The sequence below is a fragment of the Heloderma suspectum genome, chromosome 2 (genome assembly GCF_057233095.1).
Source record: "Heloderma suspectum isolate Gila_16-S chromosome 2, 16-S_ref, whole genome shotgun sequence".
Lineage (NCBI taxonomy): Eukaryota > Metazoa > Chordata > Lepidosauria > Squamata > Helodermatidae > Heloderma > Heloderma suspectum.
Window position 1 is genome coordinate 37,257,774 of NC_139459.1, and position 27,072 is coordinate 37,284,845.

The 27,072-nt window shown below is 43.5% G+C and overlaps 2 protein-coding genes across 6 annotated transcripts in view; one reads left to right on the plus strand and one right to left on the minus strand.

Moving 5' to 3' along the window:
• SLC38A9 (solute carrier family 38 member 9) overlaps positions 1-17,502 on the minus strand; it is a 57,264-nt gene extending 39,762 nt beyond the window's left edge. For 2 of the 4 annotated variants that reach the window (XM_084833258.1, XM_084833254.1), the window contains exons 1-7: positions 17,362-17,502; positions 13,865-14,012; positions 7,895-8,027; positions 5,332-5,453; positions 5,124-5,187; positions 4,901-4,994; positions 2,092-2,262 (exon numbers count right to left, since the gene is read on the minus strand). In XM_084833258.1, coding sequence (XP_084689384.1) covers positions 2,092-2,262; positions 4,901-4,994; positions 5,124-5,187; positions 5,332-5,453; positions 7,895-8,027; positions 13,865-13,968 — 688 coding nt within the window. In that variant the 5' untranslated portion in view covers positions 13,969-14,012; positions 17,362-17,502. Of the gene's footprint in view, positions 1-2,091; positions 2,263-4,900; positions 4,995-5,123; positions 5,188-5,331; positions 5,454-7,894; positions 8,028-13,864; positions 14,013-14,683; positions 14,759-17,361 lie in introns of those variants that run through there. The other 2 variants (XM_084833255.1, XM_084833257.1) reach the window with 2 other exon arrangements.
• Positions 17,503-17,623: 121 nt separating this feature from the next.
• Positions 17,624-27,072, plus strand: part of DDX4 (DEAD-box helicase 4) — a 42,166-nt gene continuing 32,717 nt past the window's right edge. Inside the window, exon 1 of one of the 2 annotated variants that reach the window (XM_084833250.1) lies at positions 17,624-17,795. In XM_084833250.1, the coding sequence (XP_084689376.1) occupies positions 17,787-17,795 (9 nt within the window). In that variant the 5' untranslated portion in view covers positions 17,624-17,786. The remainder of the gene's footprint in view (positions 17,796-27,072) is intronic. The other variant, XM_084833246.1, reaches the window with a different exon arrangement.

Genomic DNA, 27,072 nt, shown 5'->3' on the forward strand with positions numbered 1-27,072 from the left:
CAAGGTATCAGCAGGCAGGAGGGGTTTGTTCTCACACCCTTGAGAGGGCAAGGAAGCATATGATGCCATAAAGCAAGGCTGGGCGGAAGGTAGAAGTTTTGAACTTCAGCTCCCAGAAGCCCCTGCCAGCATGGCCAATGGTCAGGAATGCTGGAAGCTGAAGTCCATAACATCAGGGGATCTACTTTCTGCTCACCCATGTCATAATGGGGTATGGTTAAAATACTCCCTTTGTTACTTCTGACCAACCCGAAGTATTTTAAATATACACTCCCTGCAATTAATTGCAGCTGGTGTAACACCGATTGAATATGTCATTTAAGTAGATGTCTTCTCTATAGATGGACTGCATTCCCTACAGACTTGGGCATTTTTAAGTTTCCACAAATGGGACACCTGTACATGGGAAATTAGCGGATCGTGCTGCCTGATGAAATCTGAACTGTTCAGGTGTTTTACTTGGAGAAAAAGGCTTTGAAGGATAATTTGGCCTCTCATTTTAAAGCAAGCCCCTGCTTGTCCTAGGAGACAATCGTAATGTCAGTATGATTTTTGTTGCATTGCACTCAGGCACCTTTGGCAGTGATCAGGAGCTCTTTTCTGAAGTGAGAAGGGTGTCCAATGACATAAGGGAACAAAGTGTCTTTGTCTCCAGGCCAAACATAGGGATAACTGAAGAGTTACATGCCATTTGATTGACTCCACTACAGGGTGGAACTGCAGCCTTCTCATTTCTTAAAAAACATGTTTGCTTCCAAGATGTCTTAAAAGTTGCCACATTAAAATGGGGGAGCCAGCTGTGAACCATCCAGTCTGGTAAGTGGAGTCTGTCCCCAAGATTCCAAATTGTATTTAAAACTGGGGCCTCTTGGAATGTGGCAAGAACAGCACCAGCAGCAAGGATTGGATTAACTAGTCCTCCCTGTCCCCCCGCCTCAATTATTGTCGATCTTGCTGTTGTGTCTGGTTGTTATGTACTAACTGCAGATTGTATTATTTCATTGTATCCTTGTATTTATACTATGCTACAATTATGGAATTGACTTTTTATTTGAATTCATTGCCATGTTTTCTCATCGTTTCCAATTGTATGCCTTAATTTGGATATCTGCTTAATGCTTAATTTGGATATTTGCTTAATGCTCAGATTTGATATTTGATGTTTAATTATGAGCTGCTTTAGGCACAGTCCACTGTGGAAGAGAGGCACATAGGCAAACTTTCATAGAATCATAGAATAGTAGGGCTGGAAGGGGCCTATAAGACCATCGAGTCCAACCCCCTGCTCAATGCAGGAATCTAAGTCAAAGCATCCCTCACAAGTGGCTGTCCAGCTTCACCTTGAATGCCTCCAGTGTGGGAGAGCCCACTACCTCCCTAGGTAATTGGTTCCATTGTCGTATTGCTCTAACAGTTTATTGTGGACCTTGATCCTATGGTCCCTGGAAGGGCATCCCAAGGGCATAGGATTCAGCAGATCTTCCTTGGAGAGGGAGATGCAGAGGTGGAAGAAGGAAGTCCACCTCCAAAAGCCTCCTTGCTGGGGTATGGAAGCCTCCACTGACCTTGCTGCTCCACCATTTGTGCCCCAGCGGCAGTAATGTCAAAAAGAAGGCATTCTATGAGCAGATGGGGAGGCTAAGGATATCTTCCCCCGACTTCCCTCCAGAATAGTGGAAAAGTACCCCCCCCCAAAAAAAAAAGCAGCTGGGGGGAAAAAGGAAGAATGCCCGCACTCCTTTCGCCCTGCTGGACCAAGCCCAGCAGGGCTTTGGTGGTTCCTCCACCACAGTACTTTCCTCCTCCAACCCCGCAGGATTACTCTGGCTGCAACATACAAGTCTTCTCTCTGTGCCGCGGCTTTCTTTTGTTTTTTAAATACCTGAGGAAAGGTAGCTGGCAAGTTACTTATAATTAAGTTGGGTGAGATTTTCATCTCTTCTAAAACACTCACAGAATTCAGTGCATGGAAATGTAGAGAGACTGAATTGATGCAACAATGGCAGGTCTGTTATGAATGATTACATCTATTTGTCAAGTAGGAAAACCAAGGCCCAGCTGCAAGAAATTAACAGAAAAAGTTGCACTTACTATAAATACATTCTCCCGTGTTGAAAAGGAAATTGGACATGAGTACCCAGTAAACCACCATGGCTCCAATAAGAGACACCATTGAAAATAAAAGGCTAGACCATTGTCCAAAGGATCCAAAATAATACTTGCAAACATCTGGGAATTCCCAAGCTGAGGTATCTACGGAAGCTGAAAAAACAAGAGTATGAACAGCAACTATTAAGCAAAAGGTTAATACTAGGACTTACTCATCTAATCCTATGCTAGATGTATAGGGAGCATGTCTTCTAAAGATAAATTAGCATCAAACATAAACATTAGAACAGGGGTCCCCCACATGGCGCCTGCAGGGACCTCCAAGGGCGCCCACAAAGCTCTCCCCTCCCTGACCCCTTCAGGAAAATTGTTTGAAGAAAATCCTTGGAAAACATTAGGGCAGTCTTCTTTCTCTCCCTTTCTAGCCTTGCTCTTGCTCTCCCCTCTACCCCTTTGCCTTGCTATTTTCCCCTCCCTCCCAGCCTCTAGCCTTGCTATTCTCCCCCACCTCTTTAGCTCATTGTTTCTCCCCCTCATAGATGCTCTTCCCCCCCCCGCCACAGACGCTCATTCTTTCTCTCCCTCATAGACTCTAGTCTTGCTCTTTCTCTTGCCTCTACCACTTTCCCTTGCTATTTCCCCCTCCCTTCCAGCTTCTAGCCTCATTGTTTTTCTCCCCTGCCCCTCTTTAGCTAATTTTTGACTAACCAAGCCCTCACAGCAGGCATTATGTGAGCAGCTACAGCCGCTGTGGGAGCCATTTTGTGGTGGTGCCCACAGCGGTTTCTCAAATTCTCAAATGTGCCCATGGGTCCAAAAAGATTGGGGACCCCAGGTTTAGAGATAAAAAGTCCTACAATTCCCAGCATTCCCCAGCCAGCCTGGGAAATGTAGGACTTTTTTCTGCCTAAGCATGCATAGGATTGCACCCTAAAATAACCACATAAAAATAATAAGACAACTTGATTCCCAGTTTCCTAACAGTAAAATAAAAAATAGTGTTTTTTGCTAATTAATTGATCTGCATATATTAAAGCAGCAAACACTTGAATATAGCTTCCATGACAACAGTGAAGAAGCCTGTGTACAGCCTAAACCGAGTAAGCTGGATCCAATGTAGTCCCATTTTCTTCAGTGCAATTAAAGTGATTTAAATTAGTGTTTGAAATGTTTTAAAACTAATACTCTGCTTTTCCAGTTGGGGTACAAAAGTGGCTTACATTTTTAAAATAATAATCAAAATATCTAAAGTACAACAGCCACCATCAGCTGATACTTTTCTTTAAACAGTGTTTTCATTCAGCTTCTAAAGCCAAGACAGAACAGCACCAATCAGTTTCTCTGGGAAGAGAATTTCACAGCCTTGGCACCACAACAGAAAGGCCCTGCCCTGAGCAACACTGAAGTAACCCTCACATGTAGACAGAAAATAAATTCACCAGATTTTAAGATATATTGTGGGTTGTGCATAGGGTTGCCAGGTGCAGTCCCCAAGAGTGGCACAGGCATTTAGAATTGTTAGGTCTAATTTCAGCTGCTAAGAGCACACTCCTATCGAGATGCCTCTCAGCCTCCAAACTTAGAGTCTGACAGGCATCCTATGCAGAGCAAGTTCTTCACCTCTGCACTCCTCTCACTCTGCATTTTTGCTAGATGGACTTTTTCATCCATCTAGCTGGGGCTGTGCACAGCAGGAAGAAGGAGGCTGAGAAGGTCAGAGGATTGTTCCTAAGCCAACCCCCCCACGCCCCTCCCCTCCCCACCCACAGAACTGTCTCCTTTCCGTCCTCTCCAAGGACACTTTTGCGACCTTGGGGAGGCAGCCAGTGTGGTTCTCTCTGTGCCAGCTGCAAGCGGGAGGGGCCAGGGGGCTTGGACTCCTAGGTCTGAGTGCTGCCTCTGACCTCAGATGCAGAAATCCAAACTATGTTATGGCTCCCCAGATGCTGTCTAGGGGCCATAGAATTGCTCTCTAAATAAATAATTACTAGCTATTAGAATGTAGAAAACACGGTATTAATGAATAATGAAATTATCTATGGGACATTTTCATTAGGTTCAAGTTAATTGTATATCTGAGTGTAACTATAGAATATAATTCTATATTTCATATTCTTTTCCGAGCGTGGGTCCTTATGTAGGCACCATCCATGCACAAGAGGGAGGTATCAGAAGGATTGGGGGAACCTCAAGATTTGCAGAAGTGCAAATTTTTTTTTTTAGAAAAAAGAAACCTAAGCGAAAGGTAGACCCAAAAAAGCCCAATGAGGACTAAGCAAGTTCACTGGGCACAGAGTGCTGGTTGGTGGGTTCCAGCAGGCAGCAGCGCCAGGCAGCTTAGAGCAGCCATTTTAATTTCCCACAGTGCCTACAACACAGCACTTCTCCAAGGCATAGTGCAAAATTAAAGTGGTGGCTCCCAGACTTAGCCACATAGCACAGGAGGACAAGGGCAGGCACCAGCATATAGCGGGAGCCCTGCAGGGGTCCTGGCAGCTGTCCAAGGGTGTCATGTGCTAATGCCAGGTATGTTCCGGAGTTCTCAGTGAGAAGCTCAGGAATGGCTCTCTTCTGGAATGACAGCCTGCTCACTGCTACCAGTCTTCCCCACAGGGAAGCATTGGATGTTCTAGTGCATGCTCTCAGCTCATGCAGGGCAAGAAGGTGGCCCAATAGCCTACAACTGACTGAACACTTTAGAAAATATTCTGAAGGGCACAAGTCATGGTGCAAAGGATTCCTTAAAGGAGAACCACACATACACATGTATTTTACTGAAACGCATACTTACGTATCATTGTCCTTGATTTCAGAACTCTGTAGCAGCAGTAAAGTGTCAATATGCCCATTAGCAGAATAATACAAATTCCAGTAGTAAATCCTGCCTGTTAAAAATGGAATTGTTTTGTAACTAAACGCATTAGCAAATTACGATGTTAATGCAAATCAGATCTGCTGTGCAAGATTTTTCATGCAAATATTTTTCATGACATACACACACAGATTTGCCCTACCTGTTTTATTCCCCAGGGAATACTTAATATGGATGTACCCAACATTGTATTCCAGATCATAAATCTAGCAGGGGACACATGGAAATATAAAGAAACAAAATTACTTGAGGTTGCTTTTTCTTTTTACATTTTGGATTGTGAATTTACAACACATAAACTCCAAAATAATCTACTTGGTATCTGCCATGTACCAAGTAACTTCACATACATTGTTACTACGCTTGAGTTTTTCCCATGACCATCAGTACAGCCATCTATTTTGAAAGCAGTTCCTAATGGACTATACACATAGATTTCTTCTGGAGCAGGAAGTACATGATCAGGAGCCACCTGGCAGAAGAGAGAACACAAAGCAGTGTAAGTCTCTGGTGCTCCAACACAGTACTCTTTTTTTTTCTCCCCCCACCTCTACTGCCCCATTTTGCTTCACAAGTCTGGATATGGGAGGCTTAGTTATAGTCGCTCAGTAATGAGAGAAATACACTCTAAAGATGCTCACAGCCAACCACTCTTTTAGTGCTACAACTCATGTTGCAAAGCTGATGCCTAGTATTGAAAAAGGGTTTCAAGGGCTACTCAGCCCTGGCTCAGATTAAATCCTACTCCGGTTTTTCTATCAGTCGAACAACAAAACCAAAGGGCTAGCACAGCCTTCCCCAGTCTGACTTCCTCCTGATGTGCCGCACTGCAACTCACAATTTACATGCTGGCTGGGGATGATGGGTGTTGTAGTGATACATCTGGAGGGCACCATGCTGGGGGATGCTGGGCTAACACAGTCATGTTCACTGCAAACAGGTTTGCACTAGTCTGGCAGTCTGCCCCTCCAGCATTACCACCAATGAAATGTGAAAGTGTTTTTTAAGATTGCCTCTAGTCATTTATTATAACAGGGCTGCTGAACCTCTTTCAGCCTGAGGGCCAAATTCCATTTTGGAGAAGCTCTTGGGGGCCACATTCTGGTGGTAGGTGGGGCTGAAGGCAAAAGGAGTGGGACCAAACTACCTGCATAGTTTATCTTAAAGCTCTTACTGCCAGCAGCTGGTAGTAACTGGGGTAAAGAGAATGTGGCCATCTGAGGAACACTGGAGGGCTGGGACTAGAAACCCAGGAGGACTAGACTTGGTCTTTGGGCCTGAGGTCCTGCACCCTGGTTTACAGCATTGTGAAGGCTTAATTACTGTTTTTGAAAAGAACACAAGACGCGCTAATCCCAGTACAGCCTTAAAGCTGTATTTTGCCACTACAGAATTGCACCTGTGAATGTTGCCCACGGAAGTCCAGTATATATATACCTGAATCACCTCCCTGCAAACCTACATACAAAATGCATGTTCTTTGGACTGGATTATAGAATTCAACAGTAGCTACATATAACCTAGTTCAGAGGGAGGCAGCCTGGGGCCATCCAGATGTTTAGGACTACATGCCCAGTGCCCATTCTGGCTGGGGCTGATGGGAGTTATAGTCCAAAGATCTGGAGGGGACCAGGTTATCTACCCCTACACATTTCAGTGCTCTATTTTTAAGTAACTCGAAAATGCATCCTCAAAGTACCTAACCCATACAGGCAATGGAACTAAATATTTATGCAAATCCAGAACTTTTGAGGATCCTGAACACCTGTCATAGCCTAGTTTTAAAGCAGGGTGCAGATTCTCAAGCCTAGGGGACAAATGCAGCCCTCTGAGGTTCTCCAGATGACCCTTCGCCTATCCCCAACTCCTTTCTCCCAGCCATCATTTGCTGGTCTTCTGACTTCTGTGCCATTTTTTCCCCATTCTAAAAGGTTGAAATGCCTCTCCTAAGGCTTAGTTACCAGCAGTAACAGCTTTAAGCTACAGTATGCTGACATTTTCAGCTGTGCCCCTTTTGCCTTTGGCCTCGCCAACCACTGGAATGTGGTCCCTGAGAACTTCTCCAAAATGGAATTTGGCCCTTGGGGAATTTGGTGCCAGTGTTTTAAAGTAATCTGAGCAACTTCTTAGAATGTATTGTCTTTTTGTCCTGCAAAGTCTATTTCAAAATCTAGACTGACAGGACAGAGGTAGTTTTGCTACCAATGCAATCAACACATCTGGAGCCCCATGTACCTTTGGAAAGATGGGAACAGTCTTATTTATTATTTATTTATTATTAAATTTATTAATCGCCCATCTGGCTGGTCACCCAGCCATTCTGGGCGATGTACAGCATATAATAAAACAATTTAAAACAATAAAATTCTACAATAAAAACATTTTCTAAAATACCCTAACCCACCCCTAATGCCTGCCTGAACAACCACGTTTTTAATGCACAACGGAAGCTCATTAAAGAGGGGGCATGGTGGAGTTCCCTAGGGAGGGAGTTCCACAGAGTGGGGGCCACCACAGAAAAGGCCCTCTCCCTCGTCCCCACCAGTCTAGCTGTCCTGGCTGATGGGACAGAGAGAAGGCCATCTCAGGCTGATCTTGTTAAGCAGCCTGTCTGGTGTTGCTGGAGGCGCTCCTTAAGATAGGCTGGGCCTATCTAACTTCTAGAAATGCTTTTCTCCTTACTCACCCCACTTGGTTATTAGATCTCCATACATCTCAGTCACCAACCTCCTTTCCCTCCAGATTCTCTTCATTGTGAATTGATAAAGACTACACTGCTGAAGGGGAGCTCTCATCTTACTCAAAAGCTGATCAGACGGAGCGCTGCCACCAGAGAGCGAGCAATCCAAAGGAGGACAGCAGGGGTGTCAGCATCCATAACTGAAGTTTTACAGGAGCCCAACTTTGTCTTACCAATGTTCTATCTGAAGGTGAAGTGAGCCTTCTGTAGTAGTGAATCCTCTTATTCATTGCTGAGGCTTCGTCTGAAACTCTCTGCACATCATCGCTCACACTGACAATGTTTGTAGGTTCTACATGGAATGGCCTGAAAGGGAAACAGGAACTCAATAGCCCCTTAGCCAAAATTAAAAGAAAGCAAGCAGATGCTAATTATGTAAAAAAAAATAGCTAATTTATTTCTGAAAGGGATACATTTTTATCTATTTACATTTTAAAATGACAAGCATGACATAATGTTCCTAACCTAGTTGTAACATGTAAAAAAAAAGCCAAACATGTTTCTAGCTATCTTGATCATAAAGATACAAAGGAAAATCTTGTTTTCAAAGTGGAACATTTGCAAAGGCATATATTAATGAACACCAGATTCTTTCATACTTGCAGTTATGAGATTCCAGCATCCAGAGATGTTCCTGTGCAGCAATGGACTGCTTGCAGCAGAAAGTGAGGATCTTCCCTGTTGAATAGGTAACTGGTGCTATGGTAGTACTGATCACTTTTGGGGTGGATGAAATGCCTGGATTCAGTTCCTCACATCTAAATAGTTGAATGGTTTGTCAGAGCTGACAGTACTGACCATTCAGGAACAGAGTCCACCACTACCCATCTCCACTAGACGTCTCCTGTTCATTTGGGCAGATCTAACATGTTGCCTTTTCCTCCTTACATTCCCTCCACAAGGCTTCCACCCCACATACACTGACTACTCCCCAATGCCTCATGCAGCCTTTTACTATCAGCCACCTGCCTGAAAAATCCTTCCAAGTTAAGAGTAGATGAGTAATGGTTCTGGAAAGTTAACACCTTTACCTCATCTATTCTGATCACAGGGTAGGTGAGCAAGGCCAGCCCAAGACATTTTGCTGCCTAAGGCAAAGGGCAAGATGGCACCCCCTCCATTCCATGAAGCCAACTGGACTGGCAGCTGAACCTTGCCTGAACACTGGTAATGGGATAGCGTCCCCCACCACACCCAAGGGCAGCAGGCTAGCTTAGAGGGTGCACGACAGGCTGTGTGACACACACAGCTCTGTCCTCCCAGAGAAGTGAATGGTGGGGGGGGGGGCACTCAGGTGTCACTGCTTTCCCCAGAATCTGCTGCCTGAGGCAGTTGCCTCACTCTGCCTCATGGTAGGGCCAGCCCTGTAGATGAAAGTTGCTCTGGTGCAGAAACTGAGATCTCCTCCTGCAAAAGCTGTGCAGTGCATTTATCAAGTTACAGGGAAATTACCCTTCCCAAAAACAAACACAGAATAAGAGATCTGCTAGATCAGACCAAAGATCCACCTGGTACAGCAAAGATCCACCTGGTACAAAGATCCACCTGCTACAGCTAGATCCACCTGGTACAGCAGCCTTTCCCAGCCTTGTGTTCTCCCAATGTGTTGGACTGCAACACCAGCCAGCATCCCCAGCCAACATCGCCATTGGGAGCTAACAGGAGTTGCTGTCCAACATATTGGAAGGGAACCAGATTGGGGAAGGCTGTAGTACAGCATTCTGCTGTCTAGTCAGATGGCTCTGGGAAGCCCACAGGCAGGGCCTGAAGGCAACAGGCATCTACTGTAGTTGTGCCCCAGTGACAGGCATGCAGTAGCATATTGCCTCTAAACATGGAGGCTCCATATAGCACAGGTATTGAACCTCTTTCAGCCCAGGGGCCAAATTCAATTTCTGGAGAAGCTCATGGGGGCTGCATTCCACTGGTGGGCAGGGCAGGGACAAAATGCCAGCATATTTTAGCTTCAAGCTGTTACTGCCAGTAAGCAAGCCTTAGGAGAGGCAATTCAACATTTTAAAATGGGGAAAATAAGTGCAAAAGACAGGAAACCACCAAATGGTTGGCCATCAGAGGAAAAGGGCTGTGGCCATCTGGCCAGATTAGGACCTCAGGTGGGCTGGATTTGGCCCACAGGCGTGAGTTTCTGCACCCCTGCCACACAGCCATCATGACCAACAGCCTATCATCCAAGAATGTGTCCCAATACCATTTTTGAGCCAGAAGCCACCAGCACAGTCATATGGCAACAAATTTCATAAATTATGAGTGGGGTAAAGTACTTTATTTTGTCTGTCCCAAACTGATGGCCAATCAGTTGAACTGGTCAACCTTGGCAGTGTGACAGAAGGTGAAAAACCTCTCTCCACCTACTTTCTCCACAAGTTGCATAATTGTATAAGCTTCTAACCTGATCCCACGTCCGTCATCATGTTTTTAAACTGAAAAGCCCCGTATGCTTTTTAGCCTTTTCTCATAGGGAAGGTGCCCCAATCTCCAGATGGTTCTCTTACAGCATGATTCCAAGCAGGTTTATTCAAAGGCTCCTCTGAGTTCAGTCGGTTCAACATGCTCTCTAGTAAATTTGCTTAGTTTTGATTTTGTTGTTTTTCAAAGGATAGAGCAGCCTTTCCCCAATCTGGTGCCCTCCAGATGTTTTGGAATACAACTTCCAGCATTCCTGTCCATTGGCATGCTGGCTCAGGCTTATGGGAGCTGAAATCCAAACCCTCTGGAGGACACCAGATTGGGAAAGGTTGGGACAGAGCATCAAACCTAGTCGGACATAGTTTCCCATGACCTACAGGTTTTGTTCCATAAGGCTTGGTTCTCATCAGCTTGTCTGGGCTGTACCACTTCAGACTGTAGATGGGGCAGTTCACATGGCTGAAGACTTCTTCACGCAAAAAATAAAATCCCTCTATATATAGAATAATTAGATCTCAGAGAAGTGGATGGACTAGAACCTTGACAGCTGGCAACCCTAATTGAAAGTCTCAACATCTTCCTTGCAAGAGGAAAAAAGGTGGTGTATAAATGCAATAAATAATAATAAATAACATCTCTGGCAAGTCAAATTTAAAAAGCTAAAAAACAGAGGGAGGCACACGCATGAAGAATACACAAGTTGGCTTCCTATATTTTTGGAGATAATTTGATCTAATTGAAAGGTATAGTTTCCCTTGCTTTGTGTCACTCATTGTGTGAAACCACACCATAACTGCTAAGACTTTGATCCATTATGAAAGGACAAAAAAAAACCTACCCCACACTATCTTTTTGGTCACAGGATACATACTTGAGCGTCTCTCTGGCTAACCAAATAGCAGTAAAGCTGCCCCCCAGAACCACAAATTATATACTACAGTGGCATATGTTTAAAGAAACTGAGAATCTGTGTTAGTGTTTGAACAACAAGGATTAAATGTCATTCCAGAAACATTACCTTGAAGTTCTTCCAAAACAAGATAGTATTAACTAGTTACCCCATAGATGTGCACCACTCTCCACTGACCTCCTACTCTTTAATATATGACAAATTCTTCCTCAACCACGCACAGCTCTACAGCCACAAGAGCGAGTTTTCCCAAATGACCTCAGCTGGGCCATAAGCTTCCTAGACGTCTTCCAAAGCCACACTCCTAAGGAGTGCTACCTCATTATTCCCATCTCCCTACCCCTCCTGTTCAATTCTGCTGCATTTTAGAGCTGATTCACTCAGGCATATACTTAAATTTGTAAGTACGCACGTGTCAGGAGCGCCCTAGCGGCCCCTTTCAGTACACTCCAATAGCCAACTCAAGACACAGACGAAAGGATTCTTTTCAAGGCTTTAATACTTTTACAACTTAATGCCTCTTTCAGATGCTAGTCACCAGCAACTAAGCAATGAACAGCAGAGTGGCCTATGCTCCGGGTAGGCAGTTGGTCCCCGTTTGAAGGACAATCACTTGAAGACCCTGAACTTATGGGCTAGGGAGAGATCCTCCCTCTTTCCCTTGGGTCCACGGGACGCGGCCATTGCTTGCGCGCCAAACGGGTGCTACGCCTCCTTTCCGCGCCCTCCATCGCTCGTTGCTCTCTGCATCGAGCGTCTAGCACGCCCCCCTCCCTCACTTTCTCACTGCCAGCGTCACTATCTCAGGAATGCCTGTGAGGGATGAGCTGGCTCCTCTCCCACGGATTGCTGATCCTCCTCAGAATCAGAACTGTTCTGGGGTTCTATCGGCTCAGTTTCCACCCTGACATCACGTCTGAAACCAGGATGATTGTAGCCCTATTCAGGCATTCTGATTCTGTATAGAGTAAACACGCAAGGAGAAGGAGCGTGTTCACTCCCCTCCTCCCCACATTCATTGCCTTGAACCCATAGTGGGCGACTTTCTGAAGAGGACAGCGCTCTGGATCCGTCAGCGTTCTGAATTGCATGGAGAGCCTCCAGGGATACGGGAGGCTCCCCTCTTCAGAAAGTCACCCCCTAGGAGTTCAGAGCAACGAACACAACAATGGCAGAGCAGGGTGGGGCTGGTGTGCTTCCTTTCCTCGTGTGTATACTCTATACAAAATCAAAACACCTGAGTAGGGTTTTTGTCAGAAGAAAACTTGTCAGTTATTAACTTTCTAAGAGGAGAGGTTTAAGAGCTTAAAGTACTTGGAAGCCACAACCTCTGGCCAATCCTGCCTACTAAAGCTACAATCCTGAGCATACTTATTATGATGTTAGAGGAACTTGCTTCCACAGTTCTTTATTTTACTTATATTTGTAAAGCTGCACATCCTGCCATTCTAAAGGATCCACAAGGCAGTCTACAATAGAATGGGTTGGATCCAGCTTCTTTTCTGTTGGTGGAGTTGTGCTTCAAAACGCTCCCACTAGCACAAAGGAGGGGAGAGGCAATTTTCGCTGATTTCCCCCCCTCCCTCTGTAGCCCCCCAGAACCGCCTCCCCTGCCGTTCTGGAGGGTTCCCTCACCATCTGGAGTAGATTTGGGAGGGGCATAGGGGACTGCAGGGAGAGGGGGAATCAACAAAGATAGTCACCCCGCTTTATGCCAGCAGGGTTCCTCCACCAGATCAGTAGCCTCCAGTGGAGGGAAGGAGCCATTCTGTCTGAGGGAGGCTTATGTTGGATGCAACCCGTTGAGCAATTCAATACCAAGTTATGGTGGTAAGACAGTAAAAAGAAATTATGCTCAAAGCTCTCCCCAGCTCTGTAGCGTTCCTGCTGCCACTGCTGCTTCCCTTATAGGCCTGTGTCCTTTTTTAAGCACAGGCAACTTTAGGACAAGGCAGAACATTCCAGAGGCCTGAGGACAGCCTGTGCTTACTCTGCGGTGAGAGAAATGCAATCTGCACATGCTCAGACGTATCCATCCTCCTTTTTCACATTCCAGAATTAGGCCCCAACTCAAAGTCACCATTTGTATATGCAGTGCTCCCCCAATATTTACACTTGCTCTGTCTATATGCATGCACCAGTTATTTTAGAACTACAGAACACTTTTAGAACTCTCATAATACTAGAACCTGGGGTCATCCCATGAAGCTGATTTCTGGGAGATTCGGGACAGATAAAAGGAAGTACTTTTTCACACAGTGCAGAGTTAAACTATGAGATGCCCTTCCACAAGATGAAGTGATGGTCACCAATTTGGATGACTTTAAAAGGGGATTGGACAAATTCATGAAGGATAAGCCTATCAATGGTTACTAGAACTAATGGCAATATGCTACCTCCAGTACACCAATTGCTGGCGAACATGGGAAGGGGGGTGCTGATACACTCAAATCCTGCTTGTGGGCTTCCCATGGGCAGCTGGTTGGCCACTGTGTGAACAGAATGTTGGACTAGATGGAACCTCGGTCTGATCCAACATGGCTCTTCTTATGCTCTTGTAATGAACCAGCATGCTATTTTTTAACTAATATTTAAAACTGCATTGCATTGCAAATTTAGACAAGATATTTCTGTTTTCAGTAGGGCTGCTTAACTGTTTTCTTACAGGGCTCTTTGGGGGCGGGGGGGAGAAGCAAAAGATAATGGGGTATTTGCACCTTTAATCATTGTGTGAACAAGGGAATTCCAGCAGGAAGAAATCTGTCCATACTATTATGAAAGTGTATAGTTAAGTATTTCTCCTCACCTTTTGCCTTTCAGGTCCTCTGGGGTAAACTGAATATTGAGGATTCCAACATCATTTTCATCACCTCCGACAGGGATTAGAAGAGGTTTAGCATCTTCTTCCATATTTGAAGTATCCTTTTCTATCTGCTGTGTTCAATTATTTTCACCTGTGAAAATGAGATAGATATGCTATTGTGAGTGATCATCATTACATTTCCTCGAAGTTATGTTTCTTCATGAAATCACATGTCTGACAGCAAGAAGAAAAAAATTATCTCTGACACAACCACACACACAATAAGAAAGAGTACTTTTAGATCCTCTGTTCTTGTTCACTGTGTGTGCAAAGAGTTTAAGCAGCCTTTTGACTATCCCTGATCTTACTAGAAAAAAGTAGCTGTGGAACCCCTGAATTGTTAACCCATGGGTAGGAACGGTCTTGTTTGCTGTTCTCATACAAACTGCCCCGAGAGCCATTTTGGCAGAGGAGCAGGGTAAAATGGTTTCAGTAAACACATAGTTAAAAATGAGAGAACCCCATTGGCAGGGCTGTAAAATTATTGGCTTATTATTTCATTCAAAAATTAGACTACAGAAGTCTGTGACTGACAACACAATCCTATATATATGTTTACACAAAAGTTAAATCCAACTGAGTTCAATGGTGCTTACTCCCAGGTAAGTCTGCATGGGATTGAGCCTTTAGTCTTAAAAGTGTTCAGCAGGTCAAATTAATCACAATAGCCAGAAAAAAAGCACCAGGTTAAATTCAGTGTTGCTCATCAGTGTGAAAATATATCATCCTCACTATGAGACAAAGTTAGGTGTAAATGCCTACTTTTTAAAAGAGAAGTGGAATACGAGAAACAGAAATCGTGATCCAGATCAGAAAAAGCACAACATCTTTATACTGTGAAGAAAAACACAGAAATCACCTGATTAAATTGGTAGGAAAAACAAAGTCATAGGAAGTTTAAAGATAACTGTGCAAATAATGGTGCTGACTAAGTTCCCAAGTTATCCAAATGTGATCTCCCTCAAGCATTGCTTTCTAACAATGCCCCCCTCACACACCCACACACATTTACTGAGGATTTGGAGAACAAGAAACTAGCAGTGCAATTTTTTCTTGTCACTCAGAAGTATGCCCTACTGAGTTCAATGGAATTTGTTCACAGGTAAAGGTATATAAGACTGCAGCCAAAAGGAAGCTGTATAATCTTGGGTTTACTGCAGCCCTAGAAATGGGTTGCAAGCGCAAACCTTGGTAGTGATGTCCTTTTTGATCACATACTTTCCTGATTTGCTTTTAACAACATGCATTTCAATTTATTTATTCTATTTTTAATCTGCCCAGTAACAAATGTTCTTTGGGAGGACTACAAATGGTTGGAATAATACAATACCATACAGTGCAAAATAACAAACAGTACAGGATATATAAGAACAGACATAAAAATATAAAAACTAAGTCTCTAAAATGCCTGGAAGAAAAGAAAGGTCTTTGCCTGGCACCAAAAAGATAGTAATGTAGGTGCAAACTTATTTATTTATTTATTTCTATACCGCCCAACTTAACCATTGAATTCTAAAGCCAGGTGAGCCTCCATAGGGAGGGCATTCATGGGGGGCCACGACTGAGAAGGCCCCTTCACTGTAGCCACCAACCTAACTTCAGTAGGAGTAAATGTGTTCTAGTCCTCTGTCGACTGCTATGTAATTATCCATTTACCCCTAGGATACTTGAAAGTTTAATCATCGTAATCCAAAAAGCTAAGGAAAACATTTCAGTTTGAAAAATCTCAAATTCAGCTGTTTCAAAGAAGGCTGATGTTGCTGCTTGGTTCAATGCTAGCATGCATAAGCAACCTGTATAAACTGTACAGAAGTTTGCATACCTCTGCTCTCCAAAATAAGCTTTGGGACACTGTAAATCATATACTCCTGCTGCTGGGAGATTGTCCTAACAGGATGCTTCAGCACATTCTGGGGAATGCTTTCACATATGATATCCCCCAGTCAACACATTAAGCCTCTGCACCCCAAAATAAGTTGTGGTCAAGTCATTACTGCTGATAGCTGGAGACTATCCCTCTTTCCAGTTACCCAATTGTTTCATCCCCAAAGTTTAATTTTTGTGCAAAATGCTCTCAGGCACGATACCCCCACATGCATTTATAAGACATAACCAGTGCCCTGAATTGTGTCCTGGAACAGACAGGTAGCCAGTGAAGCTTTTGTAACAAGGGAGTCACATGCTCTCTCTAACTGGCTCCAGTCAACAGTGTGGCTGCAGCTGAGGTTTCTGAACAGTTTTCAACAGCAGCCCAAAGTAGAGGAGGTTTTATTGTCATTTATTCGGTCAGTCACTTCCGACTCTTCGTGACTTCATGGACCAGCCCACGCCAGAGCTTCCTGTCGGCCCGTCGCCACCCCCAGCTCCCCCAAGGTCGAGGTTACAGTAGTCTAAATGAGATGCAACTGAGGCAGCCTTATTCAAGCTGCTTATTCATATCTGTGTTGACTAAGGAACTGGGAACCAAAAAAACCCTACTACATCAGCCTAGTTAATCATGGGCACAATCCAATAAAGATTAAAACTTGTTCAGAGAAATCCTATACATGTCTGCTCAGACATAAGCCCCCCTGAGTTCAATGGGACTTACTCCCAGATAACTGTGTATAGGAGTGCAGCCTTAAAGTCCCATTCATTTCAACTGGAGAGTTAAGCACACATTTAACCTTCTCCTATTGAAATCAATGGGCTTAAAAGTTCTTAACTTCTGGCTATACCATAATTTATTTATTTTACTTTTTATTTTATTGCATTTATATCCCGCCTTTTTCCTCTTGCAAGGAACCCAAGGCGGCTTACATTTTCCTCCTCCTCTCCATTTTATCCTCACAACAACAACCCTGTGAGGTAGGTTGGGCTGAGAGTTTGTGACTGGCCCAAAGTCACCCAGTGAGCTTCCATGGCTGAGTGGGGACTAGAACCCGGATCTCCCGGATCAGTCCAATGATTTTTTTTAAAGCTGCAAGTTGGTCAGCATGAATAGACTAAAATTATCACTATATGGATCATTTCCCACTACAAAGTAAACGGATCCCACAAATCTGTAATTTAAATGGAATTAAATTCCTTCACAAATCTTACAAAACCAGTGTTTCTTAAAAATAAAAATAAAAAAAAATCATGGTAACTATACCCAAATCCTAGAGATCCATTTTATCTTGGAGAGGAGGAAGAGTCAGAAAGACTCTTCTCCGGTTAAAAACTATTACCATTTTGATCACAGCTAGCACATTTTACAAGAGCGCTGTTTCATACAGCTGACTCCTTTCAACTCAAGTCCCTTGGTGGACGGTCACACAAGCAGCATGTTTACTCAGAAGCAAGTCTCACTAAGTTCAGTGGTGCTTACTCCCAGATAAGCGTGCACAGGGCTGACCGAAGCCTAAAGGGCAGCTACCACGGGGTGATGATGCCCAATATATTTGGTGAAGATTCTCTACCTGGAAGCTCCTTCGCCTAGCTCTGGTCTCGGTCTCCGTGCATTTCGCCGGTCCGCAGCTGCCTCTCCCAGTCAAAAAAGGATAAACAGGAAGAACTGCGGCTGTTCTGAGCATAGACCCCACACACACCACCTCGTTTCCGGCCTGGAATGGAGCGGATCCTCCGGTCTATCTTCCAGGGCCCGGTATAGGCTTCACCATAGAGATACCAAGGTCTAGAGTGACCCCACTCTGCGTCCACACGGGATAAGCGGCCAGCCATAGAGATAGATATTTAGAGTGATACATGGCAGCTTCCCTTTTGATTGGCGATCTCCATTTTAAAGTGTTTAGAGGAGCAGAAGCAAAGTGCGTCTGCACGAAAGTGATAAGCGAGTGGAGCATAAGGTGTCTGCAACCCGCTGAGCGCCGGCTTTCAGCGGGTGATGGATGTGGTAATTTAATGAGGTTTAACTTGGGGGAGGGAGGTGTTCGTACGAAATCTCTCGCTGCGCTGTGTTCAATACTATTGTGTGATGACTTGAGATGATTAACAGTGCTCTCCTATATATCACTGTGAAGTAAGTCACATTGAGTTCAGTGGGGCTTACCCCCGGGTAAACGGGTATAGGGTTGCAACCTTAGACACACAGACACTGGTAGCGAAATATTAGGCTATTGCATCTGAAGTGACCTGCAAATTTCAAAAGCTTATGCCTTAATCATTTGCCTTTAAGGTACTACAATACTCTTTGTTTTTGCTGCAGCCAACTAACACGTCTACCCCTCAAGTTTTATATCCTGTGTAATTTTCTGAATCTTGATCATGTGTGTACCGTGTAATATTGCATTGATTTGTATCTGTGGCACTGTATTTCACCAATACAGATCAGGTAGATGGCAGTTCTTAAAATCCTTTATTACAGCGTCGTTGTGAGCCTATCAATTGCAGCCCCCATTTGCATGTAAAAATCGTAATACAGGATGGTTGTGTAACTTCTGCCTCAATATTCATTATAATTTATAAGAGAGTAACAGACTACATTCCAGGGATCTTGTAGGCGACTGTGTCTCAGTGCCCCCACCATCTGAAATAAGTGTAGAAACAGCAGATTCCATTCCATTACAAACCTATCACATGTGACACAGCCTTCACCATGATCCAAACTGCAATATAGAGATAATATTGGACTACGCTGCTGGGTTGCTGTAAAGTATTTCAACCAATGTCACCACAACATGAGCATAACATCTCTCTGTCTCACGGCCCACCTCCCTCAAATCTGCAATCTGGGATAATAATAATAAACCTTCTCTCCACCTAGCTCAGGAAGCATTTGCAAGGCAATTCTCTAAAAATAAAAAAACCCATATCCCCAGATGAGAAGACTTGAGTTTCAAGGAGCAGGAACTGATGTCTTTGCTTCTGTCTTTTGAGGACTGTGTGTGTGTGTGTGTGTGTGTGCGCGCGCGCGTGTGTGTGAGACAGAGAGAGAACAAACATGCTCCTGCCAAACCACTACAATAATGAAGCCCCCCTCTATTTCTACTACTTGAATAAGATATAGTCATGGCATCAAAAGTAACCAGGAAATCTGGTCGAAGACAAAGGAAGGCCAAGCTAGTTAGTATATTATGAATTCCAGCACCTTCTTATTTTAGAAATTATCCCTTGATAATAATTCAGAAAAGAGATCTTGTGATCATGGTACAAAGTTGATTCAAAACAGCTGTGTGCCGCAGTGGTGAAAAAAGGAAATTTAGTGCTAGGAATAATGAGGAAAGTGATTTAAAATAAAATAGCAAGTGATAATGCTTTTATGTAAATATAATTATGTTGATCTACATTTAGATTACCACGTATAGTTCTGGACCCCTCCTCCCCACCTGAAAAAGGATGTAGTAGATAGAACTAGAAAAGATGCAAGGAAGAGCAAAATGATGGTGGGCATGAAGCTTCTTCCTTATGGGCAGAAGCTTAAGAATTTGGTGACTTTTTAGGGTAATAGAAGATAACAGAAGGTGCATGATGGCAGATGTTATAAAACAATGTAAAGGAAGTGATTTTAAAGAAATCATCTCAAATGTTGGGGCTCAGATTCATCCGATTAATTGGCAGAAAGTTCAGCACAAACAGAAAAATTAAAACAGCTGCAAAAGCCTTGAAAGGCCTAAACAAAACCACACCCATAGAGTCCAACTTTGAATCTTTTGTTGATAACTCCAGGCTACATGGTTAAGGCCTATCAAGATCAAAAGGATAAACCCAGACATGCAAGGAGGTCCGTGCCACCACTTTCGCATTGGTAACTCCACACTGCATGTGTCCAGGCAGAGGAAAGTCCAAAAGTCATAGATCAAACCCAGCCTGCCAATATGCTAAGCTGACAACAAACAAAGACACACAATCCACAGCAAACAAGAGTTGAAGTCTATGAGAAGCCTCACAGTACTTTTCATGGCAAGTCTTTAGCAATCCAACGTTCCAATCAAGGGAGAGCCCATGTGAAGAGTGCCTCCAAAAGCCCAGATGATGATGGATCCAAACAGAGAAGGCTTCAGGCAATGAAGACAAGATGTTCCTGGCAAAGGCTCTTCACCTTTGCATCAGCTTAAAAGGGAAGGCATGACTGTAAGACACCCCTTCTGGATTGCTTGACAAGGGCCTTTAGCCTTTCCGTAAGCCCCGTCTAAACAGGGCATCGCTGCTCAGTCCTCCAGCACTGACGCTTCAACCTGGGCGACCCTTCTGCAAACCCCACCCTACCTCTGTCAGGTTCTCATGGACAGCTTACAGCTTCCCTGCCTGCCAAGGCCAAACCAGCAGGTGGACAGGGAGTTGGGTGACTCCCCCTGGCTCTGGTCTGAGAACACTGACAGAGATAAGCTCACATAGATTCTGACATTCCAGAGGCTGAATAGACCCAAGCCCTTCCACGCTACTTCTAATCAAATCCTGGCTATAGCCTACATGGCCCACTGCAGCGCTGAAGCTGAGCCCTGACACATGGCTTGTGCAAGCATTGTTCAACCTTCTCATAACCCACACTTGCCAAGTTTGCACAACACAACATGACAACCTCTGAGTAGGGGTTGCATATTCAATAGGGCAGCTGCACGCACCACAGCCTCACCATGGCTTAAATAACCCAGGGTATCATGAGAACAGCCCCAGTCTTTAAATCACACAGATAAACCTTTCAAGTGCCATTCTCTGGAGTCCTACTTTTTTTCAAAAAATAAATAAAATCCCAGCCTTTGGTTTCTATACTATAATATCTTGTTTCTTGAATTTTTAATGTTTTCAATAGATATTATTATTATTAGGCCACATTTGAGATATGTATAATAAATGTGTTTTAAAACTCTTTGTGTGGTACAGAAATTCATACAAATGTAAGGACTAATAACAACCATCCAGCTGAGCTAATACTCAAATGCACTAAAAATAGACACTGTAGTATATACTTCAGATTTAAGAGCTGAAAAGCAAACTTGTGCATTCCATGCATCACGCATAATCAAATACTGTTGCTTCCTTGTGAGCATTGCCATGGTGAATCTTCCATACAAACAATCTCGCCCCCACCCCCTGCAAATGAAGAACAGTTCTGACTGGTGAAGAGCATTTGTAACTGTAGGCAAGAAGCAGTCTCACCATCATTGGCTGGGTTGGATTGCACATATGCTAGCATCCCCCTCCTCCACCAGAGCATCTGTACTTTTAACTACTGCAGGCTGGCAGAAAGTCAACAGTGCATCTTTTCCCATCACAATACCACCAGCTGTGCTGGTTAAATTGTTTCCTGTCATGTTCATGCAGCTGTTAAAGGCAAAGGAATGAGCCAGTAACAAGTAACCAGAGGCAGATGGCTTCAGACAAGGTGGTGAAAACTGGATTGAGAGTATTGCATAGCTCAATTTCAGAGAAACAGAGTGTAGATATATAGCCATTCTCGCAGATCCGTAAATGGGCAAATAGAAACAATGGCTTAGGGTGCAATCCTGTGCATGTTTAGGCAGAAGAAAGTCCTACAACTCCAAGCATTCCCCAGCCACCCTTAAGTATTTTTAAAAGAGTGCTCTAGAGCAGAGGTGGGCAGAAGGTAGAGCTCTGCGTGATTTGCAGTAGATTGATTGTCAAGGATTTCTGGTTCCCAAATATTTAACAACAGCAGCAAAAAAAATTACCACCACCACCCCCAGGTCTAAATTATACTGCTGAAATGAAAAAAGTTTGAGATAACCAGGAACAGATTTTTGTGTGGAAGGACTGTGAGCTTTGTTCAGTTCTGGTACTCAGAACGAAGTTCTAGTTTCAGAATTCTTCAGTTCTAAGTGTATGACTTTTGCACCAGTGTCTGGTTGGTGTATCTCAAGGTTCTAGTAAAAAACAAAGATCCCACAAGTGTGAAATCTGCGGGCCCCCCCCAAGTAAAGAGTAGATGCGCTAATAATCAGAATCTGAACAGGAACATTTAAGTTTGGGCCATTTATTATGTCATTAAACAGGTCTGTTCATTAGATTTGCATCATCAAAACTGCTTTACTAGCTGTGCCTTGACTTCTATGGCAGTGGTGTACTCCTGCTGTCTGGTTGGAACACACAATAATCAGGATAATGGGTGCTAATATTTTAGGGAAACCTGTGTGTTGTGTTTCTGTGAATTAACGTGCAGGTGGTCTTGCCTTAAGGCTCAGGAAGTGTTCTAGACCATTAGTCTTCAACCATTTCAGACATGGGATCAACCTTCAGATCATGTCACCCACCTGTGACATGAGACACATTTCTTTTTCTTTGCCATCTGTCTGCTTTGCTTATTGTTCTGTCTTATTCCTTTTCTCTTTCTTACACTCTCACTCGTCCTTCTTGCTACACCAGCCTTATCCAACCTGGTTCCCCTGGTTGGGGATGATGGGAGTTGCAGTTCAACATATCTGGAGGGCACCAGGTTTGGAAGACTGTTCTACACCTCCTTTCTCTCTCCCCCTGTTCTTTTCCCTTCAATTAAAATGTATAAAATGTAATTATTTATAATACTTCTATTTTGTTGTTCAGTCGTTCAGTCGTGTCCGACTCTTCGTGACCCCATGGACCATAGCACGCCAGGCCTTCCTGTCCTGTGCTCTCTCCCGGAGCGTGCTCAAGTCCATATTCATTGCATCAGTGATGCTATCTAGCCATCTCATCCTCTGCTGTCCCCTTCTCCTTTTGCCTTCAGTCTTTCCCAGCATCAGGGTCTTTTCCAGAGAGTTTTCTCTTCGTATTAGGTGGCCAAAATATTTGAGCTTCAGCTTCTGTATCTGTCCTTCCAATGAGCACTCAGGGTTGATTTCCTTTAGGATGGACTGATTTGACCTCCTTGCAGTCCAGGGGACTCGTAAGAGTCTTCTCCAGCACCACAGTTCGAAAGCATCAATTCTTCGGCGCTCATCCTTCCTTATAGTCCAGCTCTCACAGCCGTATGTTACTACTGGGAAAACCATAGCTTTGATTAGACGGACCTTTGTCAGCATCACCTTAGTATAATAAAATCTCTAAGCAGTTCACACTAAAATGCATGCATAATACCACATAAAACAGTATAAAATAATGAATTAAAATTTTACAGTAAAAACAATAAATAGTGATGGCTGCTTAAAGGCGACCTAAAATAATTTAAAATAAATAAGGTGCAACACACTTATCGGTTCCAACCCCACCAGCTGAAGACTATGGTTTGGGACAGGGGCCTACAAATTATGGCTGGGCTTGGTAGCCAAGCACTGGTTTGTGCTAGTCAGCTGTGACGTCCAGTGCCACAATTGCCAAACAATACTATATGCACTTATTATCATGAATGTTGTCTGATGAAATTTATATAACGCCAAATTTAATCCTGTACACAAACTTATCTAGGACAAAGCCCCATTTAACTCAATGGGTTTACTTCTGGGTAGACGTGTGTAGGATTGCACAGTCAGGCATTGTAGGTTGATAAAAACATAGTGTTCTTTCTTTGAATCTGTGATTCATTCCACAGCTTTTGATAATTTTTCCCTTTTGGGTTTTTAGGACTATTTTTCTCCCTACACACACACACACACACACACACACACACACAGATATTAAACAACATTTACACTGTTTTCCTGGTTCAAACTTCAACATGTGGGTAAAAGTGGATAAGCTGTCTATTTTAATTTTCTGTCTTATGTATTTCTACTAAAAACAGAAAAAATAATTGTTGTTCAGTTGTTAAGTCATGTCCGACTCTTCGTGACCCCATGGACCATAGGACACCAGGCCTTCCTGTCCTAGAAAAAAGAATGCTACATCTTAAATACTAAACGTTTTTGTGGAATGACTGCAATCCTGTGCATCCTTACCTGGGAGTAAACTCCATTGAACTCACTGACTTCTGAATGCACAAGTTCAACTTATATAATGCATTGAGCTTTAAGAAAGGCTTCAGTCCTCTGAAAGATGACCTTTAGCTTTTAATTAGAAATGCAAACAAACTTACAAAGAAGTGTTACCACTTGACCTGCTAGCCTGAAGTCGTAATCAGGCTAGTTAGAAAAACACTTTCAGTTCTCTCAGTAGCTGTAAGGGCTGCATACCAAAAGAGAGAATCAAACTCCACCTTACATTCATTCCCCCAGCCTTTTTTTTTTTAACCTGGGCTCACTGCTTGCTCCAATTGATATGATAACTGGACACGAATTCACACCTTTTGAATGTGAGCTAATCAGTTCCAAACAAACTTGAAGGCGGGAATTACCTGTTGTATAGAGTGAATGACTGTAAGACTCAGCAGGCCTCAATCACAACAGTCCTTTATTCATCACACACACAACTGAAGGACTTAGCAGAAACCGCACCCACAGTTGCGACTCCCAACTCTACAGGAGCTGCCAAGGTTCAAAACAATAACTAAGCCATAGTACCCCCCCCCCCCACATAACATTATGGTTCCCTGGTTTGGGAAGATTTTACCTGTAGAATGAATTTCTACAGTCATGCGGTTTCAGTCTGGTGAGGATTTGTAGTGATTCCTTTCTCGGCATCATCTCACTAGGTTACTGTTAATGGATGGGGTGGAGAGGACGCATAACTTTTTCCAACCTGGTGTCTTCCAGATGTTTTGGATCATAACTCCCACCAGTCCCAGCCAACGTGCCAATTGTTGGGGAAGATGGAGGTTGTCATCCAAAACATCTAGCAGGCACCAGGTTGGAAAAGGGTGGCAACATGGCTACCTGGGTTTTTTTTGTCACTTGGGGAATTTGGCGTACAGTCTTATGCATGTTTAGACAGAAAAAAGTCTTACGACTCCCACCACACTGGATGTTGTAGGACTTTCTTCTGTCTAAACATGCATAGGATTGCGCTAGAGGAAGGGGATTTTACACCACCTGAAGCTGGAAGTTTATTCTCTGAGAGTTCATCCCCTCCAGCTACTAGGTAAAGCCACTCAATTTGGCTTCAACTGACTTTTTTTTTTTAACCTAGTACAGCATCTAAAATTATCTCCAGCTTTATTAATATCAAGACTGCCTAGTTTCTCTCTGCAGTCCCCAGATAAAAAGAGCCTGTGTACTGCACCCAGAACTGACACAGTTCTGGGTAACAGACACATTTTATTTTTTAAAAAATGGGGGATCCAACATTTCTCCCTTTCTTGCTTCCACCAGCCCTAGGGGCAGCTCTAGGTCCAACCTGTAACCATCGTATGACTTACTAGAGCAGGGGTGGGCAATTGCAGGAAGTCTGGGGGCCATTTTTCCCCCTGGACCCCCCTCCATGCTCCACTCTGTGGGGCACCCTGAAAAAAGCATTAAAATAAATGGCTGGTTTGATAGCACTATGAAACACTAAAACACTAAGTTTAGCAAGCAGCTAGACTCTAATTTTAACGTCTGAAGACTCCTTCTCCCGCACTTCATCTTGGGACTCTGAATGCACAGACACTGTGACTTTACCATAAAGTCAGGCATTTTTCATCAGTCCCCCCACCCCAATTATCAGGCAAGATGATGAAGAGATATAGAGACCCCCAAAGCTTGCACATTTTTGTGGTCTTTTGGTTGACCGAATAAAGATCACTCATACAGATTTTGGAGTTCTTCATCCGGTCAATGTGGCTACCTTTGCTTTTTAAAAGCTAATAACCAACATGAAAACTAAACATGCTATAAAATAATTTTAAAATCTTGTGTTAAGATTTTGCCATCTTTAAATAAAAATGGATGGGACTTTATGCTTTCAACTTAAGAATAGCAGTAGGAGGTTAATCTTTTGAATGTTTCTTCCTATGCAGCTGTTGAAGACATAGGAGCCCTGCAGGGGAAACGGGTATTGACCCTAGGTGTGTGACCTAAGGGTTCAGTCATATACACACATAATTACCTCAGAGTAAGCTCTGCTGAATGTAATGGAAATAACTTCTGAGTAAACATTCACAGAATCACACTGCACACCCCAAGATTCTGCCTTATTTTCAGACACGATGTTATCTAGAGCTTCTGTTACTAAAGTCTAAGGCTAACTATGGTTCTGAACATTTTTTTGTAATTAGGATAAAGTTAGTTGGATGTCAGCAATTCTAGAATCTGCCATGTAATGTAATGCAGTAAAAGATGCTATCACTGCAAAATGATATTCTGCAATTTATTGCAATGTCTGTCTTATGCAATGATGACACATATCCTCTTTCAATGTATATGGACTTTTATGTGTTTGACAAAAGTTTAATAACATAATGCTGTGATGCCTGTTTTGCATGGCTTTAACTGCAGATGTACCACACATTTTACTCCTAGGCCTACCAGTCTTTATTGGCAGGATTCTTGTACCTTTAATGGGTGCTTGAAAGCAACTGAACTCATAGCCAGCTCTACCATTAGGCAGAGTGAGGCAACTATCTAAGATGGCAGCTGCTAGGAGATGTCAGCAAGATGTTGGAGGAGAGCTCTGTGTACCCCATGGCCCGCCCTGCACCCTTTAAGTTAGCTCACTGCCCTCAGGTGCAGTAGAGGATGCTGCCCCATCCCCAGTATTGAAGTAAGATTCAACTGCCAGTCCAATCAGCTTTTGTACATGTAATAGGAGAGGGTGCCATATTGTTCTTTGCCCCAGGCAGCAAAATGTATTGGGCCAGCCCAGGCTGAGGTGAAGCTTTTCCTACTGGACAGCTAAAATGATAAGCAGAAATTCAACTTGGGGAAACATTTCCTAACAAGCAACTATTAAAACAGAGAAGCCCTGCCAGAAAAATAGCTGTCTTGATGGTAAAAGCATCCACTTTTCCCTCTAGTACAGCTCCACTGCTTTTAAATAACTACTCAGGAGGAAACAAATGTAAGAGATGAAGCTTTTCATTGCAGGGATATGCAGTTGAAAGTAGTCTTTAATTTCTCCATATAAAAGTGTTAAAGGCTCAAGCCTGAAGTCCTGACAGAAGGAAGCAGCAATATTATGTAAATAATCATGTAGCAGTTTTCTCTATGCCGGTTGTTTCCATACTGTGCTTTGTAGAACTCTGTGGTTCCTCAGTGACAGCAGCACAAATAGCAGACAAATCAAAAAGTAAGTTGCTCATCTCTAGCCCTCTTCCACTGCTATGCAGTCCCAAAATAGTGCTAGATGTGTTATAAGCAAGGGGTAAGAAGATTTTAGGCTTGTGGGATCTTTGTTGTTTACTAGAACCCTGAGGTAGCGGCTCAGGAACATTGACATAGATATGTAGA